We start from the raw sequence: 20,912 nt of genomic DNA on the forward strand, positions 1-20,912 counted from the left end.
TGTGTTTGCTTTTTTTTTTTTTGTTTTTTTTTTTCTAAAAAATTAGGTTATATATTTGTGCTTTTTTTTTTTTTTTTTTTTTTTTTTTTTTTTTGTATTAATGGGGAAGTACAGCCAAAGCTCATTTGTCATGGCACACGGGTGGCCGTTCCTTCAGAGCCCATGTGCCAGTGATGTGGCTGGCTGCATGTACAGTAAGTAACTCCTAAACGGTCTGCGTTTAGGAGATATTTACACTACCTATAGGCAGGGGAAGACTGATAACTCATGGGCCCCCTAGTGGCCCAGGGCCCTCTGGCAGTGCCCGAGTGGCTCAATGGTCAGTCTGCCCCTGCCTATAGGTAAGCTTTATTATAGACTTACCTATAGGTAAAAGTCAGTGATGGAAATTAACTTCCACTTTAATGTAGAATTTGCAATGCCTTTACTAAGTTGTTTGCACTAAGAACATTGACCACTAGAGGGTAGCACAGCATTGTATCATGGGAATCCTACTAGTTCTCAAGTTCACATTTTTGAAACCTTCCTAGCTTACTGTGCCTTGATTTTTACTGAAAATACGAGAGCTTTCAGACTGCATTTTCAGCACAGGAAATGTCAGTTCCCAGTATATAACGCAACACTAATCAAATGATTTACAGTACAAAGTTGTATTGAAGTACATTGCAAGTTTGTGCATATGTTGTAAAGCGCTGTGTAAACTATTGACGCTATATAAATCCTGTATAATATTTTTTTTTTTTGTATACACTATAGGATTGTAACAGACCTGGGACACCTTTGGGCACTCCAAAGAGAATAGTAAAGCGTGCACATAGTGCCCCCTCGCCCTCCTGTCAGGCCCTGTTCCGAGCCACATTCCTGTGAATAACGTGTCTGAGTTTCAGGTTGGCTAAAACCCGGACTCTCCGGGTGAATCCTGGACAGGTGGCAACCCTAATTATTATAATAATCATCTAAAAAAATGCTTTAGATGTGCAAATCTAGTGTACACATAGCCAATGTGAAACCCCAACAAATACAACTGCTTACCTGCTGAATTTTTTTTTTACAGTGCAGGTACTTCCTGCCACTGAGATCCAAATATCACTCTCACTCTCTTATACAGAAAAAGTACAGGATCCATCTGAACAGGGAACCTTCTTTTATATGTGAGTTCAAAGATTAACACAGCCACCTCCAAACCAGGTAACCAATGACCACTTGTGCATATACAAAGATTATATACTTTTTCAAACCATCTATCTAAATGACTGGGCTGGAGGTGGAAGCTTCCCCACTGGGGTTCCAAAGTTATGTAAAGGTATGTTGAGTACTGAACCTTGTCATGCTTCATTTAAACAATGGTTTGAAAACTGAGAGCAGAAACTAATTGGCTGCTATACCTCTTCCTTAGGCCCCCTCTCACACGGGCTTTCGGATCATGTCCACATGTCAGTTTTTCAGGCGAACCTGATCGGACACTCCATGCACTCCTGTGGAGCGGCGGATGTCAGCGGTGACATGTCTGCTGATATCCGATCCTGTCCGTGAAATCCGGACAGATGGAAACCCTATTTTCCATCTGTCTGGAGAATTGAACCGGATGGGATCAGATGAAAACGGACAGGTGGTCCGTTTTTATCCGATCTCCATAGAGGACAGTGGTGCTTTCACAGATCCATCTCCGCACAGTGAGCGGAGACAGACATGTCATCCACCTGCTCAGCGGGGGGATTGGTGGATCCTGTGTGAAAGGGGCCTAAGATTACATAAACTTGCAGAGTGTACATTGACAGTTAAATATGTTCTACCAGTTCCATCGTGTGTTAATTCCACAATGGTAGATATAAACTGATCTAAAAAATGTTTTCTTATTTTTCAAACAATGGTTTGAAAACTGAGCATAAAAAATGATTGGCTGCTGTAGACCACATTATTTTCTTCCTTCGATTATTTAAACGTGGTGAGTATAATATGAAAAGGACAGTTAAATATGTTCCCCTAATGTTTCACCAGTTCCATCTAGATATAATAACATTGGTTTCCCCTTCTTACCTTTTTTAGATGCCAGAGTTAGACATACAGCAACTGAAAGGACACCGGCAGAAGCGTCTGGCCAGGACAGTTCTTAGTCATATGGTCATGGCTTATGTCTGGCAGAATGGAGAGACTGGAGGAGTTAAGGTAAGAGTCTGTCTGCAGTAGGGATAGGCAACCTTTGAGAGGTGGAGATCTACCTAAACCACATGAAAAAGATCAAAGATCACTGGGTTTCGGCGCTTTTTTTTTTTTTTTTTTTTTCCTTTTAATAATTTACTTGCAGGACCTAACTAAATAGCAAAGAAAACTTATAAAAATACAATAAAGCAAATGTCATTGTAAAAATATAAACTTAGCCTTCCTTAAAGTGGGCAGTGTCAGTGGTATTTTTTTATTTATCTTTGCTTTTGTTATTACTTAGCAGCCCTAAATGGGCTGGTGGGCTTTGGTAAAATATCAGGGGTCTAAACAGACCTTTTGATGCCTCACTTTTGAGACCAAGAAAGGAAATTGAGTACACAATGACATATTTACTGGCTTACCCCCCCCCCCCCCCCCCCTATCGGCTCGCCATTCTGAAGATCTCCTGCAGCAGGCAGTGGGAGAGGAGAGAAGAGGAAGCCAGCAGCGCTACATGGGGGCACAAAATGATCCTAGAAAGTAGGGGTGTCAGGGCTGGCATTTACTGGATCTGATCCCTTGTATTTTCTTCCTGTGGCAGCTGAATGCCAGCAGGAGGGAGAGGAGGAGAAGCCGGATTTCAGCTGCCACAGAAGAAAAACACACAGGATCGGATCCAGTAAATGCCAGGTTCAGGGTTGGCAAGGAAAAGACGCAATCTAGCTGTCACGTGCCCATGATTGCGATCGCTGGTCCCTGTCACACAGAATACAGTTCCCTCTATCAGTCATGTGGTTGGAGGTTCTGGGGCTAGCTCCACCGCCTTGATGCAAACATATGACGCTTAACCTATACAGGGAACACTGATCAGCCTAATTATGCCATTTTTGGTTGATTTGGGGTTGTTGATAGTATGTGGTCAAACTTTTTTTTTTTTTTCTTTTTCAACTAAATCTGTCATGAGAAAAATACGGGAGGCTACCATTTCTGGCCTTCTTTATATTCTATTTGACTGGCTGTCTCTGGTTTAAATGCTTTCTGAATCTGCACCGAAAAAAGTATGCAACAATTCTGTTTTCAAGAAAGCTCATGGCTGCTACTGAAGCCAGCAAAGGACTTGTTGGCTTAACTTTATGATGGCAATTAAGTTAAAGGAAAAAAATATAAAAACTGTTAAATTTATAGCAGTCAACACCCTGGGGAAAAAAACTCCATACTCCATTGAGGTCCAAGCTTCAGATTCCAGCTTCTGGCTCCTCAAGACTTCTGGCGTCCTTCCCTGGTACTTTGATCTCCATATTACACAAACTAAGCCTCCAAGGCTTAGTCTAGTTGCATAGTCACCCTCTTAAGACATAGAAGAATATAGCTCTACTAAACACTGATTTACAGTAGTTGCACAAAATACAATTCTGTGTTAGAAACATTCACCCTCTATTTGTCCTAATTTACCATTATTACAAGGGGAAATCTTCCAATGGGGACACTATTTCTGGTGATGCTGGCGACCACCGACTCGCTTTGGAGGGATTTCTTCTCACTTTTTGTTTGGCTGTGTCACAAGAAGTGAAGAGGAAATCAACCAATGGGACAACGATAAAAAAAGATATTTGACAGGGGCTATAACCCTCCCTCATTCTACCCCAACTTTTTTCTTTTACTTCAATTACTTAGGCACTCACCTAGGTAGTTTGCCCTTTTTTTTTTTTTTCCATCTTTGCAGATATTCATACTATTTTCAAATCTAGCTTTTGACACGTGTGCCTACAGAGTTAATGTCATCAAACAGGTGAACGGTAGCAGGCTGTTTATCACTAATTAAAAATGAGAATAGCAAACAAAGACATGGTTAATTACAGTAAATCACAATTTATTTATATAGAGAAATTACTTTAACTAGATAGAGGCTTCATAATAAGGAACAAAGTGCCCATAGACCCGAATACCTGCCCGATTTTGGTCACATTGGGTGACTCCTTCAATTTCTATTGACACCAGAAGATGTCTGGCTGATCTCATTGGATAACCGTTTAGACAACCATTTTTTTTCCACTTCCGAATAGATGTTGCTGAAGATGTCGTCTCCCTATGGCACTTCTGTGACAATCTGACCTACCTCTATTGTTTATAATGAGCTTGGTTTGGGCACACACTGCAATCCAGCTACGCAATCTCTTATTTATTGGCTATTTTGTAGTACAAGTGAATATCTGCATTTAAATTAGACAAAGTGTTATGCCCTATACACACGGTCGGATTTTCTGACGGAAAAAGTGCGATCGGATTGTGTGTGGGCTCCATCGGAATTTCCGACACACAAAGTTTGAGAGCAGGATATAAAAATTTCCAACAACAAAATCCGATCGTTTAAATTCCAATCGTGTGTACACAAATCCGACGCACAAAGTGCCACGCATGCTCAGAATAAATTAAGAGATGAAAGCTATTGGCTACTGCCCCGTTTATAGTCCCGACGTACGTGTTTTACGTCACTGCGTTCAGAACGATCGGATTTTCCGACAACACTGTGTGACCATGTGCATGCAAGACAAGTTTGGCGAAAAATCCGACTGATTTTGTGGTCTGAATGTCCGATCGTGTGTACAGGGCATTAAGGGAAATTTTGCAATTGCTGCACGATCAGATTGTAATGATTGTAAGCCATCTTAGACACAAGGATCACATTACTACAGCTTGTATGAATAAAGTTTGATCTATGAATGAAGGGGTTGGACCCATCAATCATCCATCTGCATTCCTTTCATAGTTTCAATCATGGAAACTGTAGTAGTGGCATCTATGAATGGAGGAGCTGGGAGGAAAGGGTGGGTATAGTCTGTACTCTTGATGAATGTCTGTCACAACCCCTTAGTTCTATCAACCCCAGTCACAGGGGAAGATTACAGCAGCAGGGGTGGGGGGCATCATAGGAGGATTTCTTCAAAAGGGGAGGACGCAAAGGTAGGTAATGTCCCTTGTGCTGATGTTTGTTTTAGGTAAACAGAAGCATTTAAATACAGTTGTTAATGCATGTTACAAGTTTGACAGCTTACATTATTGTTCAATCATTTAATCATTTAAAAAAAGTTACTCCATTTGTGTGGAAGCCAAGCCATAGGTTAGGCCTAGATGCTTGGCCAGGCTGCAGTCATTATAACAAAAACCTCTGGTCCACTTCACAGGCTCGTTTCAAAACTAATGCTGCAACGGGTAGCTAGATGTTTTGCATTTGAGTGTCATTACCATTTTAGGACTGTTCATAATTCAGTTTCCAGTATTTGTTTTTTATATAAATCATTATCTGCATTATAAATGTATTCTTTTGGATGTCCGACTTAAATCTCTTTTGGTCCTTATATGATATAGTGCAGGGATATGCGATTAGCAGACCTCCAGCTGTTGCAGAACTACAAGTCCCATCATGCCTCTGCCTCTGGGTGTCATGCCTGTGGCTGTCAGTCTTGCTATGCCTCATGGGACTTGTAGTTCTGCAACAGCTGGAGGTCCGCTAATTGCATATCCCTGATATAGTGTGTTTTAATGAACTACCCATCAAAAATTGATATTTTTGTGCTTGTTAAAAACAGCCACCTGTTATGTTTGTCAGAGTCTCTGGTGCCAAGGCACATTGTGCAGACATACTCAGAACACCAAGGTCTGTGGCATAGTGGCTGAACCTATGGCACTGATCTCCTCTCCTCTGGGGTTCCAAATATATTCAAGGAGTCAGTGACTGAGTAATATAAGACTGAAACATAGTTTGATACACTGATCCTTTAATATCAGTCACCATTGTATTAAGGTTAATTTTGATCATGACCTGATCAACCATAAGCACAGTGAGGGGTGAGAGGCTTTCCCATCCTTGTATGAATCCCACTCTACTGGTCTGGAACCAGCTGTGATCTTGCCAATTTGGACAGACAGAATCAGCACAGGAGATGAAAGCTTTGTTTTCTACAAAAGATAGATTTTAAACCAAGCTAAGGATGATCTAAATTCCAAAATTATTAATATCTTTTGTATTTGCATTACCATGTATGCTTGCACCATAATTTATTTGAGAGGCACAAAACTAAGGTAGCCAGACACATTAGTGACATACTAAGAAAAGCCCTTCTATCCGGTTGCCGTAAAGCAGATTTCTTGCATTCTGGGCATTCATCCCTGGGTGCATACTGCCTTAAATGAAAGCGCTGCTGAGTACACTGTCCAGCTCCTTCCTGCTGAAGCAGCTGTCATCCTCTCAGTTTGACAAGCTGTTGGCAGCGGGGCCAGATGATATACCTGTGTCCTCAGCTCACCACTAAACACTGGAGCCCTGTGCACTTGGGCTAAACAAGCATCATCAGTTCAGTCACATTTTTTGCAAAAGAGAAGGATAACAAATAATTCTGTGCTGCCAAAAAAGAGGAATAAGCAGCTAACACGACCAGTATGATGAAGGCATATAGTAATAAAACAGAATATGTGTAGAGCTAAAAGTTCAACGTAAAAACAATGTCCAACTGATGTTGAAAGGTATCAAGGAAAACCCTGGAAGAGAAGTGCTCCATGCATATAGGACTCGTAAAATGGTCGATGTGACTTCGTGTGAGGAACAGATCAAATATGTGACATCTGGAGTGAACACAGAAGAGACACACCACCACCGACAACAGGGAGGCTTACCAGATCACGTAGACCCAAGAGGGCATATGCCCAACTGGGTCAAATCAGGCTTGGGTGGTGGGTGATGGTAGATGTTCCAGAAGAGTAGTAGGTATGAAAGTCCAAGGGCAGACAGGATGCTAGTGGGTCCCTGGCTGGTACAGGTCTTCCATTCTTTCTCATCCAAATCTGACAAGTCAGCAGTCCATTTCTGGTAGGTGCCCCAACGTGTTTTTAAATATACATGGATAATCTGGGAAGTTTACTACTCTTCTGGAACATCTACCATCACCCACCACCCAAGCCTGATTTGACCCAGTTGGGCATATGCCCTCTTGGGTCTACGTGATCTGGTAAGCCTCCCTATTGTCGGTGGTGTGTCTCTTCTGTGTTCACTCCAGATGTCACATATTTGATATGTTCCTCACACAAAGTCACTGAAATTATATCGACCATTTTACGAGTCCTATATGCATGGAGGACTTGTCTTCCAGGGTTTTCCTTGATACCTTTCAACATCGGTTGGACATTGTTTTTACGTTTGAACTTTTAGCGCTACACATTCTCTTTATTACATTTTTTGCAAAGTATAGCGCTCACCCCCGAAGGGGCCATGAAGAATGACCCAGGTATCCTCAGAGGCTTCTAAGCCCAGATACCAGTTCCAATCACATTGACAAACACGGGCTCAGTCTAGGGCAGTGATAGCGAACCTATTTGAGCCTGAGTGCCCAAACTGCAACACAATACCAACTTATTTCAAAGTGACAACACTGGTGATGATCGCCCACCCCAAGATGGTTTGCAGTCAGTTCAGCACTCCCCCGGATTCGGCGTCCAGTGTTGGTATGCCTGGCAGCAGCTTCTCCTTTTGTTGGTGCCTGTGATTGCCCTCCTCACTCTCGATTGTGTCCTCTTAGCTCCTCTCACTCCTCTCTAGCTGGTTCAACTCCAGGGGATGTTGTGGCTTGGGCTCTTTTCTGAACCACCTCAGCCTCCTTTCACTCTTGTCTCCACACCCTTGTTCTCCCTTTTCCCTCAGCCTTTATTTTTCCCGGGCTCCAGGCTGTCACTCCTCTTATTTTTGCAGGGCATGCTGGGGCTGTAGTTTTCCTTTAATTAAAATGGAGCCATAGTCTTCCGGGACTAAATGTCCCATGGTGCACTTGTCCTGGCTCCTCATTGGTCCTTGGCTGCAGGCAACCAGCAGTCCTCTTGTCAGCTCCTTCCTCTACTGCAGTGCAGAGGCTTGTATTAAGTTGCTATGGGCAACCTTTCCCCCACATTCCAAGCAGCCTTACTGGGCTCCAGCCAGAACTCTGGGAAACTTCTGCCCTGGCCTGATAGTGAACACCTGGGACATTCTCCCCACCTCCCCTCTGGCTGGCCGGCTTTGTTAATTTTGCTGCACAGCCCACTCACCGAGCCAACATAGAGCCGCGGATTGGCCCGGCTCCCATGACTGACACCTGTGCTGGCCAATTGCCTCCTTGAATGGGACCTGCCCAGCCCACCCACTGAGCCAACGCAGAGCCACAGATTGGCCGAAGCAGCGGATGCATGCATTGGCCTGGCTGCCATGACTAACACCTGCGTTGGCCAATTACCTCCTTGCACGGGACCTGGGCATCTCAGGGAGGCCAAAAGGCACGATGCATAGAGGGTGGGAGGGGGCAGGACTTCAAGAGGCCATGTGTGTGCTGCTGGTAAAGCCTGAGCTGAGTCAATAGACTGAGCACCAGCATATTTTTAAAAGGCAGTCTGGCACTTCTGTTAGAAACAAGAGAAAAGATGGTGGCCCTGCTTGCGTCCCCACAGAGAGGGCTCATCATGCCAGCTGTGGCACGTGTGCCATAAGTTCGCCATTACTGGTCTAGGGGATGTCTTTTTGTAGATTTATTGCAGTAAATAACAGAAGAGTGAGATGAGGGTGCAGGATACTCCAAAACACAAAACTAGGCCTACTCGCAATGTCCAAGGACAGCTGCTGTCCACTCAGCTTCCATGTGACACTCTTTGGTGACAAAATGGTCCTCCTCCAGCACAGTTCCCCTCCAGCAAATGTCTTTCAGTCCATGTTCCTCCAGGCCCTCAGCCAAGCCCATGCTAAGGCCTGACAGCTCTTCAGTACATAGTCTGCCTTCCAAAGGCAGCAGCCCCATAAGAATAATTTTCTTCTCCCCAACCAGCTTCTGGGTGCCTCCCCCTGAGATCAGATAAATATTCATAACTTCAGTGGCTGACGCTTCCCCTCAATTTCTGGAAGCTTCCTCCAGAAATGGACAAGAGCAACCTACTACCAAGCTTAGGGAAACCTGATCAGACTTAAAATTGTAATTGCTGCAGAGCCAAACATGAGATTAACCTAGCTAGTACAGGGAGCTACAAAAGCAATTTACATCAGTTTGTATGTCCATCTTCAGCTCCGCTCAATTCAGTTTGCAAAATGTTTGTTTGTGGACCTAAACTGACTCGGATGTATACGGATGCATGTTAGTTTATGCCTGCCCACACATAGACCTACAACGTGATTGTGAGTTTGGATCCATCTGAAAAACGGACAAACTAATTTAGACAGAACGCTGGTGTGAAGGGGCTCTATAGTTCCTTATTAGACCTGTTTATAATGAGGCTTTTCTATTCCATCAGGTGCTACCTAGAGCCCTGGCAGTACCCTATCATCATATCTCACTAGCTCTTGGTCTGCCGTTAATCATGGTTCATGCTGATCTTGTCTTGGCCAACTGGAAAAAGAAGGACCCACTGGGGTAAGATCACCTCTGACTCTTTGGTGTCATAAGGTTAATTTTAAGCACATAAGGAAGTCTTTATCCTTCTGTATTATTAGAACACATATGTTCTATTGTGAAATCTTACACAATAAACTCTTAAACACATTAAAAAGTTTATCATGCTGGGATAACCTCTGGAAAATGTCTGTCCATACTAATTGTTTGTTTCCTTCCTTCCCTTGCTCCTGGGGACTCTTGTGAAGGCCTCTGACAATAGAGTAAGTGAAACTAAATTACTTTTATTCAACTCTTTGAAGTACTTAAAGGTTTACTTTATTGGGGAACAGGGAATTTGGTACTGAATGCCATAGTCATCTGGGTGTATAAGATAAAATGCTGTGGGCACTAAAAAGTTAGTAGTATTTTGTACAGGTTCCTACCATGAAATTATTAATTAAAAGTTCCCATAGATATGAGGGTCACCTGTACCAGCCAATAAAAAATGGTTTGGGAAATCGCCACAAGTCTATGGAAAGGCTGCCGTTACTTCAAATAGCCCCTGGCAAACCAATCTTAAGAGAAAAAATTTTCATTGCTCAGTAAATTAACATGCGTTTTGTTAGCCATAGAAAAAACAAAAAAAAAAAAAACAAAACACTATCATGTGCAAAGAAACCCTTAGTGACCAGTGACTTCAAATTTTAGTGATGTCTATTAAGTTAAAGTGCAACTTCAACTAAAAATGAAAGTTCTTCATATAGTTTTCCTTTCCCCAGCCTCTGACTGACATGAATCCTTTTTGGGATAAGCATGTACTTTTTTTGTTTGTTTGTTTTTTTTATTTTTCCCCCTTTTTTGATAGGTACCTTCTCCCACCTCCCTAATTTTTGCCTAGTCGGGGGTAATGTCATACATCCCAGGAGACTGCAGAACTAGTCTTCTATTCTATGCGATCTTGCACATTTGTAGTTGGTAAACGGCTGTGAATCAGAAGTCAAAGCCAGCTCCAAATCCAAGATGGTGGTACTAATAAACAGTCATCAGAAGAATCTACAGGGAAAACAGCGCTGGACTCCATGGACTGGTAAGTATCTGTTTTTATAAAAGTCAGTAGCTACAGAATGTACCATTTTGGTTACAGTAGGGGAGGGTTAAAACCTCTGGTTTATGTGTGGGTTTTGTTTTTTTTTTTTTTTTTTTTTGTTTTTTTGCATCTGTGTCTCATTAGGAAGAATTCCCTTCACTTTCTGCCTTCTAGACTCAACAGGAATTAAGAGGATATCTTTACAATTTGAGGAGAACCCCCCCCCCCCCAGCCCTGGTTCACATGACTATTGTATACCAGATGTATCTAGTTTCCCTTTAATATCACACCCTTTAAACCTGCTACGTACCCCCATCCCTATTTACCCCAAATAATTGAGACCACACCCATCTGGAGTAAAATATTGGCCGTAGCAGCCAATTATCTTTATTAATAATAATCAATAAAATTAATTTCAATATCAACTTAACGTAACTGTATAAAAACACCTGACATATCAGTTAAATACTCCCGTTGGTCTTTGCAGGGAAAAACCCACCAATCTTAAACTCGATCCAATCAGGCACTGCGGTACCTTAACTAAAATAGGCCTCCAGCTGACATGCTAGCTCGGAGACAACAAACCAATTGACCGCAGTGCACCCAATAACCAATTCCAGCTAAAACCTCCGTTAGCTGGAATACCACCAACGGGCCTCATACTACTGATGGGTCCCAAACTTTACCATAACTCGGGTTTAATCCTTCACCCGCAAAGACCAACATCACGCCACTGCCACGACATTCCAACATTTGAAATTGTACCAACAAAATCCATATAGACCATACTTACCAATTTTAGGGAGGGAGGGTGGGAAGCTCTCTCTTCCAGACCAACTGAGCTGGGAAGGGACCTTGCCCCCTGTTCAGTTAATTTTTGCTCCACCCCTTCCTAATAACCTACCAATCCCAATTGTTCTAACATAAACATCCCTCAAACTATGTTCCACTGTTAACTCTGTCATGCCCGCCCTTTGCTTATTATTTTTATTTCTTTGCTCCGGGCTTTCTTGACTATTGTATACCAGATGTATCTAGTTTCCCTTTAATATCACACCCTTTAAACCTGCTACGTACCCCCATCCCTATTTACCCCAAATAATTGAGACCACACCCATCTGGAGTAAAATATTGGCCGTAGCAGCCAATTATCTTTATTAATAATAATCAATAAAATTAATTTCAATATCAACTTAACGTAACTGTATAAAAACACCTGACATATCAGTTAAATACTCCCGTTGGTCTTTGCAGGGAAAAACCCACCAATCTTAAACTCGATCCAATCAGGCACTGCGGTACCTTACCTAAAATAGGCCTCCAGCTGACATGCTAGCTCGGAGACAACAAACCAATTGACCGCAGTGCACCCAATAACCAATTCCAGCTAAAACCTCCGTTAGCTGGAATACCACCAACGGGCCTCATACTACTGATGGGTCCCAAACTTTACCATAACTCGGGTTTAATCCTTCACCCGCAAAGACCAACATCACGCCACAGCACACACCAGGGTAAAGCCTTACCCTTGTGTGCCCTGCCAAACCCTCAATGTTCGCTTTATCCCATCCTGTATTCCCAAAGCCCACATCGTTCAGGTGTACCCCATCTCTCCGCAAGTAACGCCATGTATCCACCTCTAACACCATGTGCCTGATAGCCAACCCACCATTCCTGACCACGAAACCACTGACTTCCTTGTTAACCATCTTACGGGCCCCGTTAACCTTGTCCACCGACCTCGCCAACCTCCATGTAGTACGTGCCACTATGTCCGACCACACAATCAACATGTGTGGAAAAGCCATCCTAAGTTGCCAAAATCAAACTTGATGTCTCGCACCAATTCTAACATTGACCTGAGCCCCAGATCATTGCTGCCAACATGTAACACCCACCCGTCAAGAGGCCTATCCATACGTGCAAATCTACACACCTACGACACCGTTCTACCCCATAGCATACCAGGCCCCCCAACCACCGGAGACAGGCTTCCTGTCTGGAAAAACCCCAACTGTCTCCCATCCCTTCTGGCATCACCTCTCCTCGCCCCCCAACACATATAGGGGTGGCCCACTGTCCAGACCAGGCACTGCATTTGACCTGAAAGAAAAGAACAAAAAAAAAAAAAACAAACCCCCCAATAAATCAGATAGACACCCCAACACATATAATCTTTTCAATGTACTCGTAGCCACCCTTATCCTAAAGGAATGGGATGAAAATTTTTTTTTTTTTTTTTTTTTTTTTTTTTGATCCCCCAAACCAAGTGCCTTAAACATTTATTGAAAATTTCAATGAATTGAAAAATGCGATAACGACAACCCATCCTGATGTACCAAAAGGGGGGACCACCCCACCCCCCCGGGCGTATGGCAAGAAACCCCCCGCACCAATTGTACTGGGCACAAGGGAGAACCTGGCAGTGAGAAAAAAAAAAAAACCTGCACCGTTATTCCCTTGCCCCGCTGATTCGTTTTAGATTTTGTAACCAATATGGACAATCTGTCCTCCCCACAACTGACATCCATTACACCCAATCCCCCATTTTTCTTTTTAGAGGGGCTGACTAATTCGCTAATTCGAAACGCCCCAAAAAACGCCAAGGCGAATGCCACCTTAAACAAAACTACCTCATAACCTGACGAACAAGTAACGTCTAACTGCGCCACTGTCCTACCTAATAGCTCGAACGAAACCGGGCGCCTAGCGTCCCTCCCCAACTTAGAACGCCAGTAAACCTTCAATGCCTGCCCAACCCAAAATTCCTTAGTAAAGTCAGATAAACCTTGAAGTTTTAACCAAAACGCCAGGCCTGCCAACTTCTTTTTCAACCCAGACACCGACACCCCCTCCTCCAGATTCCGGGAAACAAAATACAAAAAACCAACAACCAGAAATCTTGTTCCTCATGGCCTTCCACCACCTGTTGCAGCATTGATACCCAATCCTGCCATACACTGTTGTAAGCTGACCACGTCGCCTCGCTCACTGACTGTCTAATCCATCCCGCTACTCTTCCAAGGCCATCCTCCACAGCCGCTCGGGACAAGGGACCCCGTTCTGCTCCGCCCCTGGTACCAACTCCCGCAATCTGTCGCACTGAAAGCGAGATAGTGCATCAGCAATGACATTTTCCACACCAGAGAGGTGCACAGCATAGATGCACACATTCCGCTGCCAGACAGCGCAATACAAGGTGTCTGAGCAACCTTACCACCGGCGGTGATGCAGCTGAAACCTTGTTAATTACTTGTACCACCCCCAGGTTGTCCCCGTGAAATCTAACTTTCAAATTCCTGAAAGATTCCCCCCACAACTCCACTGCTAATACCACAGGGAACCGTTCAAACAGTAACATGTTCTTTACTAAACCTGCCTCCTTCCACGACTGAGGCCAAGGCCCTGCACTCCACTTACCTTGGAAGAAGGCTCCAAAAAAACGCAGAAACCACCGCATCTGTGTACAGCTCCCGATCCAAATTGCTAACTGGCCCTGACATCCACAACGCACTGCCATTAAAATTAGCCAGGAGCGTGTGCCGTACCTACAGGTCTTCTCTATGAGCCTTCACCAAGCGCACATAGTGCTTGGGGGACGTAACCCCTGCCGTACTTGCCGACAGCCGCCTGCAAAATACCCTTGCCATGGGCAAAATGCGACACGCCAAATGTAACTTACCAAATAAGGATTGCAGGGTGCGCAGCCGTACTTTGCGAAATCCCATTATTCCCTGAATCTCTGCTTGCAAAGCCGTCAGCTTATCTTCCGGCAGCCTGCCTCCATGTCTAACATGATGCCTAAGAAACTCGACACCGTCCGTGGACCTTCAGTCTTCTCTGGGGCCAATGGAATACCAAACTTATCTGCAACATGTTCCAGCGTAGCCAACAGGACCGCACAAAACTTCTGACTTGGGAGGGCCCACGCAAAGGAAATCGTCCAAATAGTGAATGATTGAATTTATTCCCGCGACGTCACTCACCACCTACTCTAGGAAGGAACTAAACTGTTCAAACAACGCGCAGGATATAGAACACCCCATAGGTAGCCAGCAATCTACGTAGTGTTCCTACTGCCAACAACAAACGAAAAACTCTCCGGGTGAACCGGTAGCAAACGAAAAGCCGATGCTATGTCAGCTATCGCCCTAAATGCCCCCCGCCCATACACCCAAACTACCGCTGCATCAAACGACGTATATGAGACCACGCAGACCTCTGGGTCGATGGCATCATTCCCCGAACCCCCTTTAGGGTAGGAAAAATTCTGAATAAGCCTAAATTTGTTAGGCTCTTTCTTCGGCACAACGCCTAGCGGTGCCATTACCAAATCCGATATTGGCAACGAAGGAAGGCCTAACAAAATTTTCTTCCCCAGTTTCTCCTAAACCATGTCAGCATGTTGTAAGGCTGACCGCAAATTGCATGACAGCGGGGGAGTATCCATTAAACGTGAAGGGATTCTAAAACCCTCCGCAAATCCCCGACCAAGTAACCGCGCTGCCTCCCTGTCTGGGTATCTATCTAGGAAAGGTTGCATCTTTGCCACTTTCACCGGCGTTCTCCCCTTTTTCCCCCAGGGTCGCCGGTACGGCCCTTTCCTTGTTTAAAAACCCCGGGACACCGTGTGTCCCCCTCCACAACCTGAACCTTCGTGCTTGTACTTGCACGACCCCCCAAATCTACAGGAACCCTTATTAAACTGCCACCCCTTGAAACAACAGAGCCGTCGGCCTAGCCGAGGTCATAAGGCGCATCCATAAGCTGATGTCCTTATGATCCCACTTCAAGGACAGGCGTATAGCCCTCCGCTGCCTAAAAACTGCTCGTCATACCGCAGCCAAGCTGTTCCCCTGTAACTCTGAATGCCACACCTATAGCGTCCAAATAGCCCAAACAATGACGAGCATTGCTCTGGGTTCTTTTCCCCAATAACACTTGCCAATACTGCAACGGCCTGCAGCCAATTCGCAAAAGTCCTGGGGATAAGCCTCTACCTCCTTTTCTCCTTGTCCTCCTTCTTGTTATCCTCCGGCTTAACCCTATCTAAGTTACATTTTACCAGCGGTAGGAGCGCCAAAATCTCCACGTATTCCCCTTTCCTAATTTTTCTGGAACTTCAGGTTTTAGGTGCGCTCCGATGGGCCCCTCAAAACCCACCTAAACCTCACATTTTTCTGCATCTGCCAGTCTCACCAAATCTTGTTTTTTCGCCCCTTCCCCTGTCCCCCCCCCCCCCCCCCGGCGGCTTAGGCACCACCTCCTGCACTGCCACCCCAGCGACCTCCGTCGCGGGCGCCGCTTGTTCCGTAGCAGGCACGGGGAGAGTCCCCGAGCCCGTTGACCACCCGACCCTTGCCCCCCGACCCCAGGATCCACCCACCGCCGCAGGAAACTGAATCCCAATTGTCCCCAGCTCAAATTTTTTACTAAATCCTTCAAACCTGCTCAGAATTCCTGCAACCCCAATTCCGCCGTAGCGCGGCCAACCGCCCACGCGGCCGGAGTGGGAGGCACAGTCGCATCCGACTGCCCCGCTGCTCCCTGACCCCCACTGTTAATCTCGCCCCCCTCCCCCACAAGATTACCAACAACACGTGAAGGAATAAACATGGACTTACCGAGATGCCTGGGAAGGGTCCCACCAGCCGAAAGTCCCGTCTCCACTGCAGCATGACGTCCCTGCTGCCCATCGTCATCCGACTGCGACAGCTCTCCTTCTGACCGGTCTTCTCCTATCTCCGCTTCAGTGGCCGACAGTCCTCCAGCAGACACCTCCCTGGCCGCCGGGGATCCGCGGTCCTACAGAGCTCCTCCTCCGAGCGCCGGATTCACCCACTGATTTGTGGGTCGCTTTTTTATGGGCCCAATGACATCTATCCCACAGTGCCGCACCAGGCCACTGCCCGCTTCTGTCCTCTCTCCCTCCCCTCTTACGTGCCCCCCAGCCCCAGCTTTGGGGTGCCTGGGTGCCGTTGCTGCCATTCTCCCATGCTGAAGCCCCCGCCCCTGCTGTGGAAACGCCAGGGGCCTGTCTCCCTGCTCCATCTTCGCTAGGCCCAGCATCCGCCTTGGAACTGCTGGCGCTACCCCTGGATGCTCCACGGACTGATGGCCTCTGCCCCCCCTTCTCCCCACCTCATGTGCCGCCGCGCGCTTCGCGGGAGGCCCAGAAACCGGCCTCCCTGCCCGAACCTGCTGTCTCTGCTCTCTGGGAGGGAGGGGGATAGAGGGATCTGGCTGGGAGCGAACCCCCCCTTTCCTGCGCCACCGCGCGCTTCGCGGGCGGCCCAGAAACCGGCCGACCCGCACGGAGCTTCTGACTCTGCACCCTGGGAGGGAGGAGTAGAGGGGGATCCGGGGAGAAACGAGCCTGGCGGCCTGGACCGCCGCGCTCGCACCGACTCACCCACCGCTGAAATGGCCGCTGAGGCACTGTCACCCAGCGCCGCATCCAGGCTGCTCTCAAGCCATCCAGGTCCCCTGGACGCAGTCCCGGCCTTCAATCTTGCAAACAGGGATTCACAGCGGCCATGCTGCAAGCTCTCTCTTCCAGACCAACTGAGCTGGGAAGGGACCTTGCCCCCTGTTCAGTTAATTTTTGCTCCACCCCTTCCTAATAACCTACCAATCCCAATTGTTCTAACATAAACATCCCTCAAACTATGTTCCACTGTTAACTCTGTCATGCCCGCCCTTTGCTTATTATTTTTATTTCTTTGCTCCGGGCTTTCTTTAATGCGATTTAGCATGTCAAATCACATGCCAAATCGGGGGCAATTTACAGTTATATATATATTTTTTTTTTTTTTTTCACTTTTACTTGCCTCTTCCCTTGCCAGTGCCACCATTCTCTGAGGGAGTGAAGAAAAACTGTCAGATGAAGAATTTGCAGAACCCAATACTTCAGAAGGTGTCCATTTCCTGGTGCTCTGCTGCACTTAGTAGTTCCTCCTGCTGGCCCCTACACTGCTACAGGACACAGGAATCAATGGATCAAACCACTAAGTGCAATGGGATGACCAGGAAATGAACACTTCTGAAAGTATTGGATTCTACAAATTCTTCAGCCAGCGGTTTCCCTGTACTACTGCAGAGAAAAGTGGCGTGGGCAAGGGAAGAGGTAAAATTAATTGTCGTTTTTGCACGGTACAGATTTTTTTTTATGCATTGAGTGTAACCACAGTTGTGTTAAAGCCCAGCTTCAGGGAAATTTGAAATTTAAATTGTGTATTGCGCATCCATTCCTTTACTCCTCAGTCTTGATCCCAAAACACCTGTCCTAAGCCATCCTGAAGTGTAATGGATCCGTCAGTTTCCTTTATGAGCCAAGCTAATTTCCTGATCTTGGGGACCAGACCTTTTTCCCCTGTAGGTCATCTTTTTGGGCTCTGGTCCCCTTACTGCCCTTGTGAGTTCTCCTGCCTTTGGAGCTTATAAGTAAGGACACCACCAAAAGTAGGTGTCCGCACGGATGGGACACCCAAAGAAAGACCCCAGGAAGTAAACAGAAGAATAGAGAAGGCTTTATCAAGGGGGTTTGGTGATATCTTAGAGTTGGACTTTAATACTTATGGAACCAACCTGTAATATGTATGGAGATAAGTCTCTGTAATCACTCTGACCTCACTGGCTGATTACTTGTTCTGGATCAGTAAGGGCCTGTGTCGAGGGGCTTTTGTTCACTTCATTCTGGTTTTGCATTCCCATACAAATCTATGGGAATGCCAAACACGCTTGAAGCAGATCAAATGCAGCTCAGAAGGAAGTCAGCTGCAGGTCGGGTGTACCTGTCAATAAATTCTGAATGATCTCAGAAGCTTGTCAAACTGATGCCAATGCCCCTAATTCTGAATGTATAGAAAAAAAATAGGCAAATGGCCGCTTGGGTTAGGAGGACAGCAGCAACAGCTTTCATAGTTCTCTCTGATCGTTTTCTCTAATAGCGTGTTTAAAGTCCAACAATGACCTACTAACCTTGTTTTTTCTCAGATAAACTCTTTTTTTTCCAGTAAATCTATATCTGAAGAACACACACACATTTCCCAGCACGATGAAAGATTACTGCATGCCGTTCTACAGATTTTTTTAGTTTCACACTACTCATTAGTCCATGTTTGTTTCCTATGCACAACACAGATTTTCTTTTAAGTGAAACATTTCTTTGTATTTTGGGGAAAAAATCTACATAGTTGATAAGAACACAGGATTTTTTTTATTTTTTTAACTTAAGGGAATATCAAAGACTTAGGTTTGTTAACTGATGTCCAAAAGAAGCAAAGTGTTACCAGCACATCGTTTAAAATGCACATTTATTGGGTACTCACCACAGCTAGAGGAAGAGAAAGGGTCCTTGGCAGTCCCACAAATGTTGCATAGTAAAGGTCCCTATGTGCATTTTAAATGGTTTGCTGGTAACACTTTGCTTCTGTGGACATTTCTGATGGCACAATCTGTCATTTTGTTCTCCTTGGCATCTATCATTGTTGATTTTTGTGGCTGCAAGGAGTGCATTGGATTCTGCAGACTTGTGATTTGACTGATGATTACCTAAAGCCACAGCTACCTTTTTTCCTTTTATCGCTTGCATTTTTTTTATTGTTTTCTTTTTTTTTTTTTTTTTTTTTTTTGTGCACTTGTGTTTTCATATGGTCCCCTTCCAAAGAGGAAGGACCATTCTCAGACCCCCTAGAGCACAGGACTCACTTAGGTCAAGGCACACTTGGGGACCTGGCGGACCCTGCTCTTCATTCACATCTGAAGCTGACCAATGAGTATGAGGTGAAGGGTTCTTCCAAAAAGAACCCCCACCCCCCAAAGCAGGGAAGGAAGGAAACTAAGGGCCACACTTCCTCCCCCTAGACTTCAGGGTGGGCCCGAAGACCCACACCCTACAATCCACTGAAAATATACATTCATAAAACAATAAAAAAAAAAAAAAAAATGTGCCAATGTAACGTGCAATATCTAGGCCTTGTGGCCTGGTAAAAAAAATGGCCCCTGTCTCAGTTAAAAAGCCTAGCCCATGAATCCTTGTGCAGACAAAAAAAATAGTGTGGCCTAGTGCCTTTTGTTTTCTTCCAACACATCCAATAATTTATCATCTGGCTCTGCAATTTTATATTATTTTGTGGAACATTTTCTTTAATTCCCTATTGAACTTCTTGATAGTTAAAAAAAAAAAAGGGGCACCAACGCTTTTGAGCTTCAGGTTTGTATGCGATTACCCACCTTGTACTATCCATGTTTCATAGAACCTACTAGGATGTATCAGTTAAGTTGGGTGTTTTTTTTTTTTTTTTTTTTTTTTTTTTGTGTCACCCCCCCTCCCAAAATATTGTAGTATGTTACACAACACATATTCACTCCCCCAAGACTATGGTATAAGCTGTTTAAGCAAACTGTATGTAAATTGGAATTGTTTTATGGGTTTTTGGATAGGGTACAGAAAGGTTGAAATCCCCTATCAGGTTATCTCTATGCTTCTGGTGACATACTGTATACCTGCACTTCCTCTTGAGGGCACACCAAGTTATGAGAACAAATTTCCCCAAAGTAGAAGGAATTCTCATCTCATGCTGTTCCCCCCCCCCCCCCCTGTAAGATGTAGAATTTTGATCTAATGTTCTGTCTGGGTGACATTGACAAGGACAAATAGAATGGTAAATTGTACTCAAAAGAAACTATCTTTGTCTATACCTATTTTATCCCAAGTGAGTGGTTAGCTGGATGTTAGATGGATGCTGGCTATTCAGAGCCTCTTCCTCATTTTATTGAGAACATGAAGGCAGCAAAAGGAACATATTGGTCATTGCTGATGTGATCTTTCACAGAGCAGGAGGGGATATGATTTCAATGTACAAATACCGTACTGGTGATCCCACAATGGGGATAAAACTTTTCTGCAAAAGGGCTTTTAAAAAGACTTGCGGTCTTTCACTAAAATAAGAGGAAAAGTGATTTAACTGGAAACTGCGTAGAGGATTCTTTACGGTAAGAGCAGTAAGAATGTGGAATTCTCTTCCACAAGCAGTGGCTTCAGCAGGGAGCATAGATAATTTCAAAAAACTATTTGGCACCTAAACGACCACAACATACATGGATATGCAATGTAATATAAAAGCTGCCCACACAGGTTGGGCTCAATAGACTTATGTTTTTTTTTTTTTTTTCAACCTTACCAACTATGTAAGCAGTATTGAATCTCTACCCTGGAAGGGAGTGGCTTTTGTAAATTTAGGTCATCTAAAGCTGAGCATAGATGTATTGCTGTGCTACCATGACCCACCGCAAAATATATT

The 20,912-nt window shown here is 44.9% G+C and overlaps 1 protein-coding gene across 1 annotated transcript in view; it reads left to right on the forward strand.

The window, feature by feature from the left end:
• Positions 1–2,055: 2,055 nt before the first annotated feature.
• IDO2 (indoleamine 2,3-dioxygenase 2) overlaps positions 2,056–20,912 on the forward strand; it is a gene marked incomplete at its 5' end in the record, with an annotated part of 87,266 nt that continues 68,409 nt past the window's right edge. The window contains 3 exon segments of the mRNA XM_073622205.1: positions 2,056–2,166; positions 9,442–9,560; positions 9,788–9,802. Of these exon segments, the coding sequence (XP_073478306.1) occupies positions 2,056–2,166; positions 9,442–9,560; positions 9,788–9,802 (245 nt within the window).

The sequence above is a fragment of the Aquarana catesbeiana genome, linkage group LG03, assembly GCF_042186555.1.
Source record: "Aquarana catesbeiana isolate 2022-GZ linkage group LG03, ASM4218655v1, whole genome shotgun sequence".
NCBI classification, from domain to species: Eukaryota; Metazoa; Chordata; class Amphibia; order Anura; family Ranidae; genus Aquarana; species Aquarana catesbeiana.